General features: G+C 36.4%; 1 protein-coding gene across 3 annotated transcripts; it reads right to left on the bottom strand.

Moving 5' to 3' along the window:
- Positions 1–4,847: 4,847 nt before the first annotated feature.
- On the bottom strand, positions 4,848–18,551 carry LOC139133831 (uncharacterized). Of its 3 annotated transcripts, XR_011552657.1 has the most exons (6): positions 18,279–18,551; positions 15,854–15,969; positions 14,559–14,816; positions 13,982–14,104; positions 9,325–9,468; positions 4,848–8,799 (listed from the first exon to the last, which is right to left on the bottom strand). XR_011552657.1 is itself a non-coding variant. In XM_070700595.1 (5 exons), the coding sequence occupies exons 2-4, from the start codon at positions 15,917–15,919 to the stop codon at positions 9,457–9,459; spliced, it is 336 nt and encodes a 111-aa protein (XP_070556696.1). In that variant the 5' UTR covers positions 15,920–15,969; positions 18,279–18,551; the 3' UTR covers positions 8,436–8,799; positions 9,325–9,456. The 3 variants fall into 3 exon arrangements, 2 of the variants coding, with proteins under 2 accessions (XP_070556696.1, XP_070556697.1); XM_070700595.1 differs by lacking the exon at positions 13,982–14,104 and having other exon boundaries at positions 8,436–8,799; XM_070700596.1 differs by lacking the exon at positions 13,982–14,104 and having other exon boundaries at positions 8,436–8,792.
- Positions 18,552–19,962: the final 1,411 nt, after the last annotated feature.

The raw sequence follows: 19,962 nt of genomic DNA, 5'->3' as shown, positions 1-19,962 counted from the left end.
TCTATGTTCCTGAAGGTATAAAATAAGAACAAGTTTTTTCACAGTATTTATTAATTTTGTTAACGTCATCACAATCTGAATATATGATGGTACTGCACTCAACGAAACTTTCATGCCAAATTTCAACCAGCATCGGAAGTGATTGTTGTAGAGATACATTTACCAAGATCGACAAAGAAAAATAATAAAAATATCAGAATTGTTTATCTCATTCTAACATGCAATGTATGTATGAGAACATTTGTAGGGATTTACAAACCCAATTTCCAATCAATACAACAAACTATTTTCCCGTCAAAAATTCCGAAAAAAAAATTCACAAAAACACAAAATTGAAGATATTTCTCTGAAGCTAGAGCCTCTTATGTTATATAGAGAACTTTTTGTGACATATTTGTTGATGAAGGAGGACATCTTTGACAACCATTCCAGGCTAGCCTGACCAAAAATGGCAAAAATAGCTGCAAAAATACTTGATTACATATGTCATCATAATTTTGACATATTAAATTAAGATCATCTATGAGAATATGTCTACTGAATATCAAAGTTATCAGACGAGTATTTTTTGAGAAACAATTATTTAAACCAAAATGACAAAAATTTCCCCCTAAATATAAAATTGTGGATATCATTAGACTTTCAATACATCACATTTCGATTAAGCTTATGAACCATTATACCAATATCAAAGCTATCATATGAGTAGTTTTTGACCAAAAATTTGGAGAAATGCCCAAATATTACCAACAAGAGAATTTCACTACAATTTGGAAAAACTTGACTATAGTCATCCCATGGAACATGGATACCAACTTTCAAAGCAATCGGACAAGCCGTCTCAGGGAAAACTTTTTGACTAAACACTGAAAAAAAACAAGTCATTGACAATGACATAGTCCCCACTTGTAATAGGAGTATTAGTCTTGATGGGGCAGGGAAATGTGGTCATTAAGAAGTATCACTGGAGTGTATATGTTGAGATCTATGGGCACATAGGTCTATGTTGTTGTTCCCAATTTGAAACACATGAGGCATGTCTAATTTGTGGTTCTAAATCGGGAAAAAAGATCAGACCTCTAGCTGTATTGGCCAGCCAAGAAATACATATGTGCATAATAAATGAGGTACAAGATGTGACATCTGAAGGTCTAACATCCTATCAAAATTGGAGGGTATAGAACTTGCAGTTACTGAGTTATGCATATATATATATATATATATATATATATATATATATATATATATATATATATATATATATATGTAATCAAGGTCAAAGGTCGAGGTCACGTGACATTTTCAAAAAAAATTGTATTGCTAATTAATCCCTACATGCCAAAAATCAGACCTCTAGCTCGCCCAGAATTAGATATGTACATAATTAATGAGGTACAGTATGTGCCGTCATAAGGTCTCCCATCATACAAATATGAAGGGTGTACCACTTGTGGTTACTGAGTTATGGACAAATATGTAGATTTCAGGTCAAGGTCATTGAGGTCACCTGACATTTTGTCAAAAAAATTGTATTGCTAAGTTATCCCTTTGTACCAAAAATCAGACATCCAGCTCTATTGGCTCGCTCAAAATTAGATATGCGCATAATTAATGAGGTACAATATGTGGCGTCATAAGGTGTCCCATCACACCATATATGAAGGGTGTAGCACTTGTGGTTACTAAGTTATGGACAAATATGTATATTTCAGGTCAAAGGTCACTGAGGTCACGTGACATTTTGTCAAAATATCTACGATATCTGCGTGAACGGATGGACGAACAGATGGACGAACGGACTGACACGACCCAATCTATAAGCCCCCTTGACTTCATCCGGGGGGACTAAAAACTGTGTCACTCCATCCTTTTTGCAATATGAATACGATGAGAAACTAAATTTTTATTTTCTTGGCCTTATACATGTGAGTCTATGTAGAACTGCTGTATACATGGGAGTCTATGGAGAGCTGCCTTATACATGGGAGTGTATGGAGTTGTAAACTAAAAAGTCCTCTAACACTGGCCAAATTTGATTGCATTGTGAAACAAATCGACATGCATCTGTATGGGGTAGGGTACTGTCCTTGTGCAAAGTTTGAAAGAAATTGACCTGGGCATGTCTGAGATATCTGCGTTAACGGACGGACGCACAGACGCACGGACGGACGGACGCACTGACAGACTGACGGACAGACATGACCCAATCTATAAGTCCCCCCGGACTTCGTCTGTGGGGACTAATAACCCCAAAAATGCAAACATACATATTTCACCTCAATTTGTACACTCCTTTACTCTGTAACTTACTTAGTATACCTAAAGGAACCTGCGTACACCACGTTTCAACCAAATATGACCTAAGGTTACAGAGTTTTAGCAAGCTGCCGCATTTTTCCTTTATTCCCCTACTTTGCATATTTTTGGCACTGACATTTGAACATATTCTCAACTACACCCCTGGGTGCACCTGTACGTGAAATGCTAAGATGGTAGGTGCTGCGGTTTAGGAGTTTCTAATCTTAATTGACATACATACACACACACACACACACACACACACACAAACACAAACACACATACAGACATACATACATACATACACAGATATGCAAATGAACTGATTCATCTTATAAGATAGCCTCTCATTGATTTTATACATATACCAAATGTGAGGTAAAAATGTTTCTGTTTCCTGAAAACCATGACTTTTTGAATTTAAAAAAAACCCTGAAAATCTTAAAGAAATTGCAATAAATTTGCCTGTTTTCATTGAAAAATTCAACAAGTGCAATTCCACACTGAAAGATCTACATCTGTACATCATTTTTTAGGAACTATGCTACGACTTGTTATCAAATTTGATGCAGTATTTCTTAACTTATTACGCTTATAAGTAAATTTCATTAAATATGCAAATTAGACCTTAATTATCATGATACCGGTAAATGTCTTTGCACACTATTACAGGACTAGATTTTGTAAACTTTGGAGAATTTCTAAACACATCATATTAAGGTGATCGGTAAGGCTAGAGCGTCAGTTATAAATTTCAACAAAACTATGAAAATATAAAGTAGTCAACATTCTCTGTGGAATGAAAAAAACTAGACATTTGGGCACAAAGGCATTGCAGAGTTATAGCCTGTTGAAACTTCTGAAAAACTGACCAAATAAGAAGAAGTTGGGGAGTTCTTAGTGTATTAACTATGGTAGAGGTCCCCTAGCTTTTAATAAAATGTTTGAAAAGGGAAAGTCATTATTTGCTGTTTTTCAGGAAAGTTTGACAAGGCGGTGCTGGCATTCAGAGTGAGTGACTGCTATTGTAAATGGATTTTTAGATTCTTTGAGTGTCAAAGAGGTGTCAAAAGTGAGATTAACCAAAAAAACTGCTCTATGACTTCAAAAGAGGGGTGCAAACATGGCTTGTTTTCAACATTTTTGACAGAATAACAGTTTTCCTACATAATTGTATACCAATTTTTTTGAAATGAGATATGGACATGGAATTTTTACAGCCTATTAACAAGGTTACAGATAAGATTTGTACGGCACAATTTTCCTGTATTTGAAGTACTTTTTGAAAAATCACATTTTGAAATTTGAAAGAATTTTTAATAATTTTTTGATATATAAACCCATGTAAAATCATAAAAACAAATTTTATTTACAAATCCTGCTGTACAAATCTTACAATAAATAGTGTCAACATATTTATAACTAATTTGGTAATATTAATACTATCCAATTATTATTAAATTCAAATATGTAAAAAAATATGAAAAATTAAATTTTAATATTTACTGGTGTCATATTTCAAAATCATGGCTGCAAACATACAATTTTTATATTCTCCGGAGAAAATATTAACTAAGGGAGTTATCCTGAAAATTTGAACTAAATATCTTGATTCTAACACTTGAAACTTGACATTAACTCTGAGAAGAGAATTGGTGCAAAAATAGCCTTTCCAACCACCTTAATTATGAAAATTCATCAAATATGCAAATTAGCAATTAATTGACTTAACACTGCTAAATGCCATTGCACACTATGGTAGTCCTGGGAGATCAACATCTGTTCCACATTAGTCAAATTTGATGCAGGATTCCTTACATTACACTTATCATAAATATTCATTAAATATGCAAATTAGCAATTAATTGACAAAATACTGATGTAAATCTTTGTCTGTTATCAGAGTTGTGTGACCAACACCAGTACTAAATTTCATCACCATCTTTCTAGAAACCTAGCTTTTTCAAAATTCACTAATCATGCAATTTAGTACTAATTATTCACGCCAGGTCAAAAAGCAATGGTATTGCATAATGTATTTCATAGTTTTATGTCCTTGTACCAAGTATGAAAAGAATTGGCTCAGGCATGTCTGAGATACCTGCATGCACAAATGCACAGACTCATGCAACCATAAGTCCCTCACTGAACTTACCTCCGTGGGGACTAAATGTGTGTACACAATGCAACAAGACCTCTAATATGTGATATTTCTTTGAAAAAATATCATATTGAAAATATAGTTTTACTGTACATAGAAAGATAACTGATATTTTTTTGGAGAATATACATTTTCATGACATGTAAATGTTTACTTAAATTTTTCTTGAAAACATTAATGCTTTCTATGATAAAATATGCATAATATCTCTGACACATTGAAATTGGTGGGATTCAAGATTGATCAACTTGCCATTTGGCACAGTACAGTGTATGAATGTGATATTCAAGATGGCTTACATCTATTTGAATATATTCCAATACATTTTAAAAAACACCAGAGACACTCATACCCGGTACATCATCCTACGATATGACAGAGACAGAAATACATGTTATGCTGTATAAAAGCTTGTTAGGAGGTTTTATTTACCATTAAAATATCTGTATTACATTGTAAAAGAGTGATACACAATCAACCAAGTGTTCTTACATATGCAGGCCTTGGAAAAAACTAACATATATTTTCCTTGATTACAAAGGTTACAAATGCAATGTAATTTTAACTACTGGAGGAATCAATTAAATCTTACATATATGAGGAAGTTTCAAGTATACATCAGTGTACAGCTGATATAATGTCAATCCTGCCAATTGGGGATGAGATCATTATCCCATGTAAATCAGCATGCGGTATTGTCATAAAAGTCTTTACTGTGTAACAAGAGGATTTCACGATACACAGCTTTAATACTTGGCTGCATATTTTTACAGGCATACCAATGAGAACATAAAGCCTAAGACTGATCATTGTACATAATCTGAAATATTCTGAGGAAAATGATGCATCATACCTATAGCTGCATAAAACAGGTTCACAAAGTTTTCTATTCTCAAATATGTTGCTTTTAACCAACTGAACTGGGGTCCACTAGACCTATTCAAAGTATTGGTTGTTATGTTGTAAAGTTGGTTGTAAAGTGACCTAGTGACTGACAGAGCCCTGCTGTGGAGTCCAGAGAACAACTATGTGTGACAATGTGTTGGTATGTACCTGTCGGTTTCAGTGGGTGTTTTTCCAAGGATTTGGAAAGGTGGGACACTGTGATCTATGATGGTTAAAATAGGGGGGGGGGGGGGGGGGGGGGTCACTGAGTGAGTGAAGCACAGCAAAGTCACAGAGGAAGAAATGTAGTGGAGGGCTTTTTCCAATTGACAATTGATGTCATGAATACATTCATTTCTAAACAACATGGAAACTCTCTTTTAATGGTTTGTGACATATTGGTAGCATTAAAAGTTCTCATTTGTAAGCAAGTGAAATGGCAGTGGATAGAGCTCAGCTGTGTTATGTAGAGTGTAGAGACTATTTCTGACACTTATTGATGAAGAGGGTGGGAAATCTTTGCTAGCTCATTTCAGGACAGCTGTAAAAATTCACAATGTCACATTAAGATCATCCCTAAGAACATGTCTGCCAAATATCAAAGCTATCAGATGAGTAACTTTTGAAACACAAATATTTTGACCAAAAATGGCAAAAATTGACCAAACAATACGAAAATTGAAGATTTCATCAAATTTCAATATATCACACTAAGACAACGCCTAGGAACCTGTATACCTAATATCAAAGGCATCAGACAAGTAGTTTTTGAGAAACTCATTTTTTGACCAAAAATGGCAAAAATTGACCAAAAAATACGAAAATTGAAGATTTCATCAAATTTCAATATATCACACTAAGACAACCCCTAGGAACCTGTATACCTAATATCAAAGGCATCAGACAAGTAGTTTTTGAGAAACACATTTTTTGACCAAAAATGGCAAAAATAGCACCAAAAAAACAAAATTGCAGATTTCGTCATATATTCAATATATCATATTAAGTTTATCTGTAGGAACCTGTATACCAAATATCAAAGCTGTCAGATGAGCGGTTTTGATGAATAAAGTTTTGACCAAAAATGACAAAAAATTCCTTAAAAATACAGATTTGCATATGTCATCACAATTTGAACAAATCTAAGTTGGGTTATCCCTAGGGATCTGTATACCAAATAATAAAGCTGTCTGACCAGCGGTTATGAAGAAGAAGATTTTTTACCAAAAACACCTTTTTTTGGCACTAATTTGGATATTTTCAACAATATCGAAAAATTGAAAAAATTGGTTTCTCAAAATCATATTTTTCATCTACACAACAAATATCAAATCAGTAAGTATGGCGGTTCTCAAGATATTTGAGAGGAAGGACGCCTCACAATTAGACATACATATACATACATACATACATACATACATACAGACAGACGCCGGACGGATACCCATCCCAATAGCTTCTATAGACTATAGTAGCTAAAGATAAGCTCATTCACACTAACTGCAGAGCTAAAATAGAATTTAACCATTTGATTCCATGTCTGTTCTTTTTAAAGTTATATTCCTTGGAATACAAGTAAACAAGTAATGATAACATATATACTTGTAAATTTCTATTTTTCATAAACTTGTCCGACTGCTAAAGGTGTGCTTGTGATTTTCTGATAACATGAATTTTTACTTATTGCAAGCAATAGTTTTGATCTCCAAAGCAAGCTTCAGATGTAGTTTTGAGCTTTTGCTCTTGATAATGGAATGGGACTTCATGTACTGTATTCACGAGTTAGTCCAATTTGCAATAATCTGCAACATAAATCTCTGTACCCTGTCCACAAGTTGACATTGCCTGAAATCCATATCGAACAAGCTTGAAGATATATCTCCTTGGAAGCCATCATTGTTTACAGCCTGGGGGGGGGGGGGGGGTCAGAGGAATGTGAAGGGGGTCACTCAAAATATTGAAAGCTATAAGGGGGGTTACTCAAAATGTTGAGAGAAAGAAGGCGGTTACTCAATTTTTGGTGCAAAATGTATTGAAACACGTACCTCTCAGATTGCACTACTTCACACATCAATTTCTACAAATTTTTACTCAGTAAAATTACACATTGAAAACACCTCTGAGATTACGCCAAACTGCACCAATGCACACTACAATTTCTCAAATTTTTCCATGCAAGGGAGAGGAGCAAGCCCGTCGGACACTTTCCCCATCAGCCTTCCGCATGTTCTTCAATCAGTACTTTCAAAGTCTACCCTATCAGATATCCCAGTGAGGACCCTGTTATGATACCCATCAATATTAAACAATACTGTATGTGGTTGTATACTGGTTATGGTGTGACCTTTGACATCTATGTTTTGTTGTGACTTTGAATTTCATTTTGTTGGTTTCACCTTTTTCAACCGTCATGAGATAACCAATGATTATCTAGCAGGGTACACTAGGATTTGAATGGTCTTTACTATTGCTGTATTTATGTAAATTATAGAAATACATGTATTGAAATTTAAGTTTTCAAAAGTGAGTTTGTGTGTGTGTGGGGGGGGGGGGGGGGGTTCAGTCAAAATTTCCATGTAAGAGAGGGGGGGGGGGTTACTCAAATTCATCATGGTTTGGGGGGGGGGCAGGTACTTGAAATTTTAGAGTTTCCGACAAAATTCCTCCAACATCCCCACCTCCCCCCCCCCCACCCCCACCCTCTAGGCTGTAAATAATGACAGCTTGCAATGAAATTTGGGCTGCAGTGTAGCTGTATCTTTTTGATGAATTTTTCCACAAATTTTTTAATATCAACTCCTAGTTTCTTGTTCTTCTTCTTCTGAAAGTTTACTGGGAAACAAAGTACCTATATATATCATACATGTGCACATTGCAATGTTATTGATCAGTATATGTAAATCCGGGTCCTGATTGACATGTACACCTCTGGAGCAGAAAAAGTGATAATGGAATGTTTATAAACAATCATCACAAGTGACAATTACCTACAGGTTTGTTATTATACTACAGAGATCACCATGATACTCAGGGTAGGCATGAAATAATAATTGTGTTTTCTCAGTGCTCTGAAAGTTGAATTTTTCCTCTCTTTGAGCTGGACTACCTTAAACAGTTCTGTGTACTAGCTGTAATATGATGATGCTTAGTATTGCGGGTTATATCTGTTAAGTTGCCCACTGTTTGTCTGTGGTAGGTGTAGTGGTTTAGGAGTTGTTGATCCTAACATACATGTACATACAATCTGTGTGCTGAGCAGTGTAAGGGTTCACGTCTCTCCACCATACTGACTAATAGGAAATCCTCTACCAAATGGAGGTGCAATCCCACTGTCTTCATCTTGAGACAACTGTCCCTGGTAGTTGGTTCCTTTCTTTGCTTGGTAAAATGCTGCCTTGAAGTCGCTTTTGGATTTATCCTGCTTCCTCTTCTGCATGGATATACACACCTGTTCCCTAACATAGTAATAATAATAAACTCATGGAAGACAATCATGGACCAATCATGGAAGATAAAACATATAATTTCTCTTCACAAAAAGTTAGTTTATTTGTGTGTTAAATATCAAAGAATTCTTGTGTAAAAAAAACAAATAAATTTATTTTTCTCTCCGCGATATGCATATTTCTCTAACGTAGACATCTCAACCACACCGTTTTCTTCTTGCTCAACCAATGTCCTGCGCAGTTTAAGAATGAGAATTGCTGTAACATGTATGCTGTGTATAGTATCTGGATGGATTAGTGTTAAGCTGATGCACCTACATATTTGCTGCTGGCAATGTCAATTAAAATACAGAAATGTATCAGTGAACCTGTGTTTCTAATTAGTATTCTTGTAATCGTAAACATGCTAGCTATATAAAGACAACTAATATAAAACACTTTGTGCAAGTTACAAGATACCAGTTCCAGCACATCTTTGCAACAACCACTTGTGTATATATACTTGGGAGTAAGGACTGAAAGGAAAAAATTTACCTGTTGTTTGATCATTCCATTCATCTTTCATTGTAAATGTCATGGCAAAGTCCAATCCAAAGCCCTCCACTTTGTCTTTAATGCTCTTTGTCAAGGTCAATGGTATTTCTCATCCTTGATATTGCGCAGCATTCACTGCTGATCCTGAATTGTAAACACATAGACTCATGATTACTAACTCTTTAAATGACAATGATAACCGGAATGATTAAAATACATTTGATGATGGGATGTTAATGAATTGCAAACACTCATAATGTCCTTAACCCTAATGATGATAAGCATTACACACATGTAAACATTCTAAATAAGATGACCCAGGTCTATCCACAATACAATTACTCAGCATCGCAGGTGACCCCGGTCAACCATCAACAAATACATGTACACGCTATGGAGATGATCCTGGGCAATCCAGAATACAAATACAGGTACACATTATTGAAGATGACCCAGGCCTATCCTGAATACAATTACAAATACAGGTACAGTGTTTTTATTGAAGATGACCCAGGCCTATCCTGAATACAATTACAAATACAGGTACAGTGTTTTTATTGAAGATGACCCAGGCCTATCCTGAATACAATACAATACAATACAATACAATACAATACAATACAATACAATACAATACAATACAATACAATACAATACAATACAATACAATACAGGTAAACATTGTTGAAGATGACCCAGGCCTATCCTGAATACAAATACAGGTACACATTATTGAAGATGACCCAGGCCTATCCTGAATACAAATACAGGTACACATTATTGAAGATGACCCAGGCCTATCCTGAATACAATACAATACAATACAGGTAAACATTAATTGTTAAAGATGACCCAGGCCTATCCTGAATACAATACAATACAATACAGGTAAACATTAATTGTTAAAGATGACCCAGGCCTATCCTGAATACAAATACAGATACACATTATTGAAGATGACCCAGGCCTATCCTGAATACAATACAATACAATACAGGTAAACATTTATTGTTAAAGATGACCCAGGCCTATCCTGAATACAAATACAGATACACATTATTGAAGATGATACAGGCCTATCCTGAATACAATACAATACAATACAGGTAAACATTAATTGTTAAAGATGACCCAGGCCTATCCTGAATACAAATACAGATACACATTATTGAAGATGATACAGGCCTATCCTGAACAAGTCTCGTTGATGACACAGTCCCCACTTGTTAATGGGTACTTTGATTACAGGTCCTCAGAGAGGATAGAGTCCTCTTAATTAGGTCTGTGATAAAAATACTTTGATACAGATGGCACTCAATGGCCAAGAATGAGTTCCATGGTGATGAAAACATAAAACCAATGTAGGCCACTATCCTAAAGGTCATTAAATGAGTCAACTGGGAATTAGGTGACAGGATGTTGCAAAACATTTTTTCATACTATCCTGACACTAATAGATTATCACCGGTACCATATTTCATAAAGTTTAATGCAGTATTTACAACACTATGAGATCAACATCTGATCAAGTTTCATCAAATTTGACATTGTATTTGTGGATATATCACTCTAAGTCTAATTAGGAAAGTTCATTACATATGCAATTACAAATTAATTAAAATGACACTGATAAATGTCTTTTTTCATTGTTAAAGCAACGTGAGCTTAGCATCTGTACAAAGTGTCATGAAATTTGATGCAGTATTTCTTGACATATCAGCCTAATTATGAAAGGTCAATAATTGACATGATACAGCTTACATGATGTGAAACAACTTGACGAGCATGTATGAAATAGGTCAATGTCCTTGTACCAACTTTGAATGATACTGGTGGAAATATGTCTGAATTATGGCTCAGTACATGAGAAAATCGTAACAAAATCGCCGCCACGCAGCGATATTTGATCTTACTGTTCAAAAAATCAACACGTATATGTATGACATAGGTCAATGTCCAGGTACAAACTTGAAATAAAATCAGTTGAGACTTGCCAGAGTTATGGCTCTCGACATGAAAAAACCATGACAAAATTGCCACCCTGTGGCCATATCGGACCATATCAAGAAACAAATCGAAGTACATATGTATACTATAAGTCAATGTCCTTGTACCAACTTTGAATAAATTTGCTTGATACATGTCTGAGTTATGGTTCAGGACATGGAAAATTGTAAAAAAAATGGCAACATGGTGGCCATATTGGATCGTATCACAAAACAAATCAATGTGCATATGTATAACATAGGTCAATGTCCTTATACCAACTTTGAATAAAATCAGTTGAGATATGCCTGAATTATGGCTCTGTACACAATAAATTTGTAACAAAATGGCCGCACAGCATCCATATTGGATCATATCACAAAACAAATTGACGTGCATATCTATGACATTGGTCAATGTCCTTGTACCAACTTTGAATAAATTTGGTTGAAATATGTCTGAGTTATGGCGCTGTACATGAAAAAATTGTAATAAAATGGCCGCCTGGTAGCCATATTGGACCGTATCACAAAACATATCAACATGCATATACATGACATAGGTCAATGTCCTTGTACCAAGTTTGAATAAAATCAGTTGAGACATGCCTGAGTTATGGCTCTGTACATGAAAAAATTGTAATAAATGGCCGCCTGGCGCCACATACTGGATCATGTCACAAAACAAATTGACTTGCATATCTATGACATTGGTCAATGTCCTTGTACCAACTTTGAATACAATCGGTTGAGATATGCCTGAGTTATGGCTCTGTACATGAAAAAATCGAAACAAAATGGCCGCCTGGCGGCCATATTGGATCGTATCACAAAACAAATCAATGTGCATATGTATGACATTGATCAATGTCCTTGTACCAACTTTGAATAAAATCGGTTGAAACATGCCTAAGTTATGGCTCTGTACATGAAAAAATCGTAATAAAATGGCCGCCTGGCGGCCATATTGGATCGTATCACAAAAGAAATTGACGTGCATATCTATGACATTGGTCAATGTCCTTGTACCAACTTTGAATAAAATCGGTTGAAACATGTCTGAGTTATGGCTCTATACATGAAAAAATTGTAATAAAATGGCCGCCTGGCGGCCATATTGGATCGTATCAGAAAACGAATCGACGTGCATCTGTATGACATATGAAGTAATCCTTGTACCAAGTTTGAATGAAATCGCTCTAGGCATCTCTGAGATATCTGCGTGAACGGACGGACGCACGCACGGACGCACGGACGGACGCACGGACATGACCAAACCTATAAGTCCCCCCGGACGTTGTCCGTGGGGACTAATAAAATACAATACAATACAGGTAAACATTAATTGTTAAAGATGACCCAGGCCTATCCTGAATACAAATACAGATACACATTATTGAAGATGATACAGGCCTATCCTGAATACAATACAGGTACAGACTGTTTGTATTGATGACTATAGACATTGGTCATCTCCCATTATGTATTCTACATAGGCCTGAGTCATCTTACCTGTACATACTTAGTGTACATGTATGTGTATTGTGGATTGGCCTAGGTCATCTTCCATTGCATATATTATGTGTATTTTGGATATGTCTGTGCCATCTTCCATACCATGTGAATGCATTTGGATTGAGGATAGGCCTGGGACATATTCCATATCGTGTGCATGTATTTGTGGATAGGCAGGGGTCACCTCCTGCCATGATGTGTACACGTACTGAGTAACACTGTATTGTGGATAGGCATAGGTCATAATATTTGCATGAAGATATTGCCCAGGATATTGTCCAGTTGAATGTTTACCACGCTTAACAACAAGCAGCACACTGCGACATGCTAAGTCGTGTACGATTACAAGTAAGCAAAAACGATAATTGCACAGGTTGTCCGCAGAGTTGCAGGGTAGGACTAGTTACAAATAAATGAAAGTGTACCAGGAATAGTTTGTTGAATTTCCATGGCTAGTGTTTGAATAAGAGAAGAATCATTTTTTTTTTTCTGTAAGACATCAAGTGGCCATTATAGGCAAAAAATTGTGAGACTGGAACGAGAGTGACGCTTTCTCACAATTGGTGAGAATCTCTTAATTGCCATTCTCACTGCTATCGGTGAGAATAGTTTAATTCTCACCATTGAGCACTGAGAAATGCACTCCTTGATGAGATAATAGATTCTCACCGACGGGAATGGAAATTCTCACTAAGCACTGTGAGAATGGTAATTTTTACAGTGAGAATCACCCAGACTAATTATTCACTGGTGAGAATCAACCAGATTCATTGTTCACTTGTGAGAATTAACCAGATTGTTTCACACCAGTGAACAACAAGTCTGGTTCTCACCAATGAATGGTGAGTCTGGTTCATTCTCAACTTAAAAATTACCATTCTCACAGTGCTTGTAGTGAGAATTTCCATTCTAACTGGTGAGAATCTATTATCTCACCAAAGAGTATATTTCTCACTACTCATCGGTGAGAACTTTTGAATTCTCACTGGTAGCTGTGAGAATTGACAAGAGATTCTCACAAAAAGCGTCACTTTCTCTCTCCAGTCTCGCAATTTATTCCTATACACCCAGTTTGATTTTGAAATAAAAGCATTCATTGTTTGGACTACCAATAGAAAGAGGAGACTGTTTACACCTAGTGTACAAAATGTAATTACCTGCAGTACACCTTCTCAAAGTGAACAGTTGGTTTAAAATTAGACTCTGTGATTGGAGAACTGAAAGCACTTGATGACTGAGGCAGAAGGGAAAAGGTAGAAAGGAAACATCTTGAAGTTACCCTGTAAATAATGCAATACTTATGATACGTCTTGATACATTTACAAAAGTGCAAGTCACATAAGTGTGAAGCACACGGGAAATAAAATTTGTTGTGAATATATAAAGGAAGCAGTTTGTCCATAAAAAAATAGTTGTTTATTTTCATTGCCACTAATTATCTGTGGTTCAGGATGGTCCTATTTAAATTTGAAAATAACAAATGTCCCATGGACCTGGTAATGTATTACCTTGAATGGAAATGATTATGGGACCAGTTTAATGTCATATTATTACTGTAGCAACTGATAGGACCTGAGTAGTCAACTGTCAGTTGGCCAAAATCACAGATGAAATTATATGTAATTTGGATGGCTATAGTTCTAGCTTGTCAATGTTGGTCTCAATTACCCAGAATGGCTTAGTGGTAAATTTAGCCAGTGGAAACACTGAGATAGGATATATGTAAGTACAAACCTGTGCCACAGCAAGGACCCACTGCCTTAGGAAAGTAAATATATTGATGAAAAACTCCCTCAATTCCATGGGTTTTTGCACTGCATTGATGACAACACCACCATCTCTGTTCAGAGTTGGCTGTTTGCATAGCCACACACTGTGTATTTGCTTTGCAATGGAGGATGGTATTGTCACCATGTTGCTTTTCACCTGGTTGTCAGACCAGTATCCAATGACAATGGGACGCACTGCCTCAGTAAGGGATCTCGAATCTGACTGGGTGAAAAGAAAACATTAACAAGGATGTAATGTAAATATTATCTCCTGCAAATTGCTGACATTACTTTACACATCAGTTCATTCACATCAGTTCATTAAGATAAGAAAACTTGATTGTTTATGACTTCTGTAATTTTAATTAAACCTTTCATCACTGGTATAACTTTGCACCAAACCCATTGTAATCACTGATGATTGTGCACCTTTTTAAAGAAAACTATAATGTAGGTCAAGACGTGCATTCAAGTAAGTAGCAATAATACATTTATTTCAAGGGAAGACCAACAAGAACTAGTCACATTAACAGGCTCCATAAAATATACATAAAAATATGAATGCATGAAGTACAATAAAACAATAAACAACACACAACAAACTATGTAAAACTATTAAAAATATGTACAAATTTAGGCATGACATTCTGACCAGGCATCTGAAACTTTGACAAGATAAAGTGTTGTCAATGGCAGGGTTGGAAATGCACACACATCAAAGTAGCCATACATCTTTGAAGAGCCAAGTACCTAAAAACATTGAGTTTTATACTGTGAGTCTAAAAACAGTGCAAGTTCTAGTATTTGTAGTTTACTGAGTAATATCAAAATTAACATGAAACATGATTGGGGACAATCATACATATTATTAAAATATTCATATAAAAATATAGTATATAAAAACAATCTTCGATGATAAAGAGGCTAAAGGTTAAAACGCTTGCAGAATTCTTCATAATTATTTCAGCTGTTAGGATGCTATGTTTGAAACAAAGGAACTTCATGAATTTCATTCGCACTTGCTCTATTTTGTCCTGTTGATTTTTTTGCCAAGGAGACCACACTACAGTACAGACACATATTATAAAATACTCACATGTATTATATAAGTTATGTACAGAGCGTCAGGGAGTTGATGTTGAAGAAAGAACTACAACTCCGCCAAATATAACCGAGCATGCGAAAAGCTTAACTGATAATGAACAAGATGTGCAGGAAATTAAAAATAAAAAATGACTACAAATTTAAAACAAATCTTACCTGATAAAGGATTTGTAAAAGATCAGTTGTCAATCTTTTGATTCTTGTTCCTTCTACGTTCCACATACAAATACCTCTGAGGCTTTACGACCAGGTTACATGAGTTATACTAACAGCTGTAGACAAATGTCAATGAATACAATTAGAATCTTGCAGATAGTCCTATTTCTCACTGTCTGTACAATGGATACTCAACTTTATAATCATGGATATAAGTGTCAAAAGATTAGTAAAATCATACACTCATTCATTATGTATTACCATGCCACAAATACACAGTAATCATGGTTTGTTTTTATGTCCGTGAATATGAATAATAATGCTAACTTTGAAACTTTTTCAGCAAAATGTAAATAGTCAATTGTACAAAGATCATAATCAATTACAAAAACAAAATGAAGTGCTTGTGGGCCAAATTATACACTTTTTACAAAATCTCCAGATTTGCCAAATTTTTAGGGTGGGCATGACTGTGCATCAATGCTTATTACATGCCTTGATGTGGGTGCAAATCAGTGAATTGATTTGAAAAGGAACATCCGGGGAGTTAGTGGGTCGGTGAACATAATGTACTGACCGGTTTTAATGGTTACCGGGCAAGTGAAGCCCTTCAACGTTTTTAATATCTAAGTAGACACTTAACGATAGATGTAAAATATACATGTGCACACTTCTATTTTGACTTTTGTTAAAATCCTTTCGATGCTGGTCGATAATGTAATTAAATGTGATACAGCATTTATAACCATGAAGATATTGTTGCCTGAATACATGGGTTTATGTGCCCTCACAGCAGGTTGATAATATCATGGAAATAACAGACTCTGCTCTGACCATTAACATTTATCTATAGGCTTGGGCAAGACTGAAAGCCAAAATAAGCATGCTCGCCAAGCCTTGTTAATTTTGGACTTTCCTCTTGCCCTTGGCCATAAATTAATGATAATGGTCAGGGCTTCTCCCATTTTTTCTATAATATTAATTTCATTTATTAAGGGTTAAAATAAGTGTGATAAGGCCATTTGTGTACAAGAAATTAAATTTTGGAATTTCAGCAAATGCACTATTCATGTATGTACACAAGGCTGCCAAAGGAACAAGGAACAATTTTTTTCCAATACAAAACTGACAACATTTTTGCACTCTTTAGACTTTCTCCAAGTCTGTTGGCATGTAAATATCAAAAATGAATAAATAGAAGCAATGAACTTCGCAGACTGGCAGGCTAGGTGGTTGGCTGGTGCTCAGATAGTGGGGTGAATACCATTCCCTACAGACTTGTGAACCTTGCAGGGTTTCAATAGCTATATATAAATAATTCATATGACATCAGGTAATAAATATGCATGACTAATCTCAATCTTAATCAAGCATAATTTTCCAACTCATTTAAAGTTGGAATAGAGAAGAATAGTGAGTATAAATATGTTTTCAGAATTTTTAAAACAGTCTGTGAATCGTTCTAAACATGGGGGATATTTTGCCTTCCCTGGGGAATCGCAGCGGTACAATTATCATAATGAATCATGGTAATCTCCAGTCCTGTGAAGTATCAGTAAATTTCACAATTGCAATCACCTTCCCTGATTTTTGTAAACACGTACGCCCCCCCCCCCCCCCCCCCCATCACAGCTCTGCACGGCACCATACCCAAACCGGGTATTTGATTCTGCTCTTGCTGAAAAATTTTAATTTTTCAATAACATTGTTTCCAGAGAATGTTATCGTAGGAATTATAACAAAAGATGATTCATTCACTGGCAAATTTTTAGTAATTCTGGGTAAGAAATACATATATGATTGCAGAAGATGGCATAGAATACCAAGGATTCGACAATTGGTACAAGAAAGAATAATGGTAGAAAAACATTATTTTATGATTCAGCGGTGAGAATAAGAACAGATTCTCACTAATTGCGAGAAAGCGTCATTTTCTCGCTCGAGTCTCTCACAATTTTTCCCTATGATGCTGTACGAGTTGAGGCTTACAGACCACAGACGTTCTGTTGAGTGGATAGTTTGTAAAGTGAAGTTTCTGCTACGTTCCGACGTTCTCCTCCGTAGCCTTTAAGGCTATCACCATTTGAAGAAAAGGCTACAGAACTGAACGTCCGAACGTAGCATAAACTACACTTTTACAAACTACCCACTCAACAGAACGCCTGTGTTACAGACAAGCTGCAGTACAGTAGCTCGCGCTCGAGGTATTTGGGTCGGACGGCAAAACGTGACCTTGAGCCACTGTGCAGTTACACACGCATAGCTGCAGTACAGTAGCTCGAGGTTAGGGTATTTGGGTCGGACGGCAAAATCTGGTTTTGCCGTCCGACCCAACACCCAGGCAAAACCTCGAGCTACTGTACTGCAGCTATGCCACGCCAGAGCTAAAGCGGCAGCATACTGATACCTCCATGCTGATACTTACGTGGAAGAGAGGACTTCGCCAGTCGACGAAAATACGTGATCATCAGCTGCTCCCCTACAATGGTGAGACTTGGCTGCAGTATGCAGTACGATGTAACAAACACAACTCATACACGCGATCGCGTGGCCGCGCATTGAAGTGACTTGGGGATTCCTCGTACAGCCTCCGGTCACCGGGGTGACCCAGGCCTGGGGGTGACCGGGCGTTTGTGACAATAGGGCCGCTTTACACAGGCATATCCTTCCATGACGAACAATCAAGTACACCATTCTTGGCTTTATTTTGACAATATATCAAGAAACTCGATGTACAAATTTTACAGAATGCTTTATAAAATATAAACCAACACTCCTAACACATTACGCTTTCAAGTGTAGAGTTAATTTAGCTTCGCTACACTTCGCGACACTTGTTCTCATTTGCATACAACTTCCCACCAGGAGCTTGCAAAGTGTTGACACGAAATGTAAATATCATTGCTTTGACCTTTTGGGTATGCGCTGAACAAGCACGGGAGGTATACGAACGCAAGCCGCCCAACAAAGCAAAGTCGTGGGCGATATGTTACCATGGCTGACGGCATTACTGAATGAAAATTTGCGAACCACTATAGGTGACAAGCATGCCGCCACACTTGACATGTCTTTCCTGTGGTATCACATTTTACACCTCTACATGACATATACCAGATTGATATATTTGTATTAATGCTTGTTTAAGGAATACCTTAGTCTATTGGACAAAACACAACAACTGCTGGATGAATTTGCAGGTACAAACGGCATTTGATGACAGTTTAACTGTGTTATAAATAAATGTGACTTGCCTGGTATTACGTGTTTTTTTCATATGTTGGACAAGGAAAATGTGTGATTCTGGTTACGCAGCCTACCCTAATTTTTATTAGCAGACCTTGCATGTTTTAAAGCCATATGTAAACGCAGGAGTGAAAACATATCCACAAAATGTGAAATTTGGCGAAAAAATGCCACTGGCGAGAACTTAAGAGATCCTTATCGTCAGCTATTGCTGCTCACTGAAAACGACGCTGCAGTCACCGATTGACATACCGTATAGGGCCTAATCAATTTCATTCGGCAAACACGACCATAGAGATAAAAGTTCTTGGTTACTTTCCTGCTCCTATTCAAGTTCTCGCCTCGAAACTGAAAAATCAAACTTTTGCCAAGCAGTTTAAAAAGCCTCTGAAAGTAGGTCAGGGATCGATAAAGATAAACTAGCCGAGTTCATGTCTTGACGAAAGCTACAGTTGCTAAATATTTAAGGGACCGAGCACAATAACGGCAGGGGGGGCGGAAGAGAAAACGGGGGGGGGGGGCCACGAAAAAAATGAGTGTTCTTGGGGTGGGCCATGAAAATTCCAGGGAAAGTAAGGGGTGGGCCACCAAAATTTTTTACACCATGACAGACAGAGAATATTTTCAGCATTTTTGTTCCCTGTTGAAGCAGGAGTTCCTTGTTAAACTTCTTGTAGCATGATGAAATACCAAGTCTTAAACCTCACAATGCAGTTGTTATGTGTAAAATGAGCAATATTATTATTGAAAATTGACTTCATTTGTCAACAGTAATAATGGTTGGTAATGATACAGAGGCTTGGTTGAAACTGGTTATTTCATCATGCTATAGGAATCCCTTATAGAACAGGAATGCCTGTCAGTAC

This window comes from Ptychodera flava, chromosome 5 (assembly GCF_041260155.1).
Source record: "Ptychodera flava strain L36383 chromosome 5, AS_Pfla_20210202, whole genome shotgun sequence".
Lineage (NCBI taxonomy): Eukaryota > Metazoa > Hemichordata > Enteropneusta > Ptychoderidae > Ptychodera > Ptychodera flava.
The sequence above is the reverse complement of the archived record's forward strand: the minus strand, read 5'-3'. Positions and strand labels throughout refer to the sequence as shown.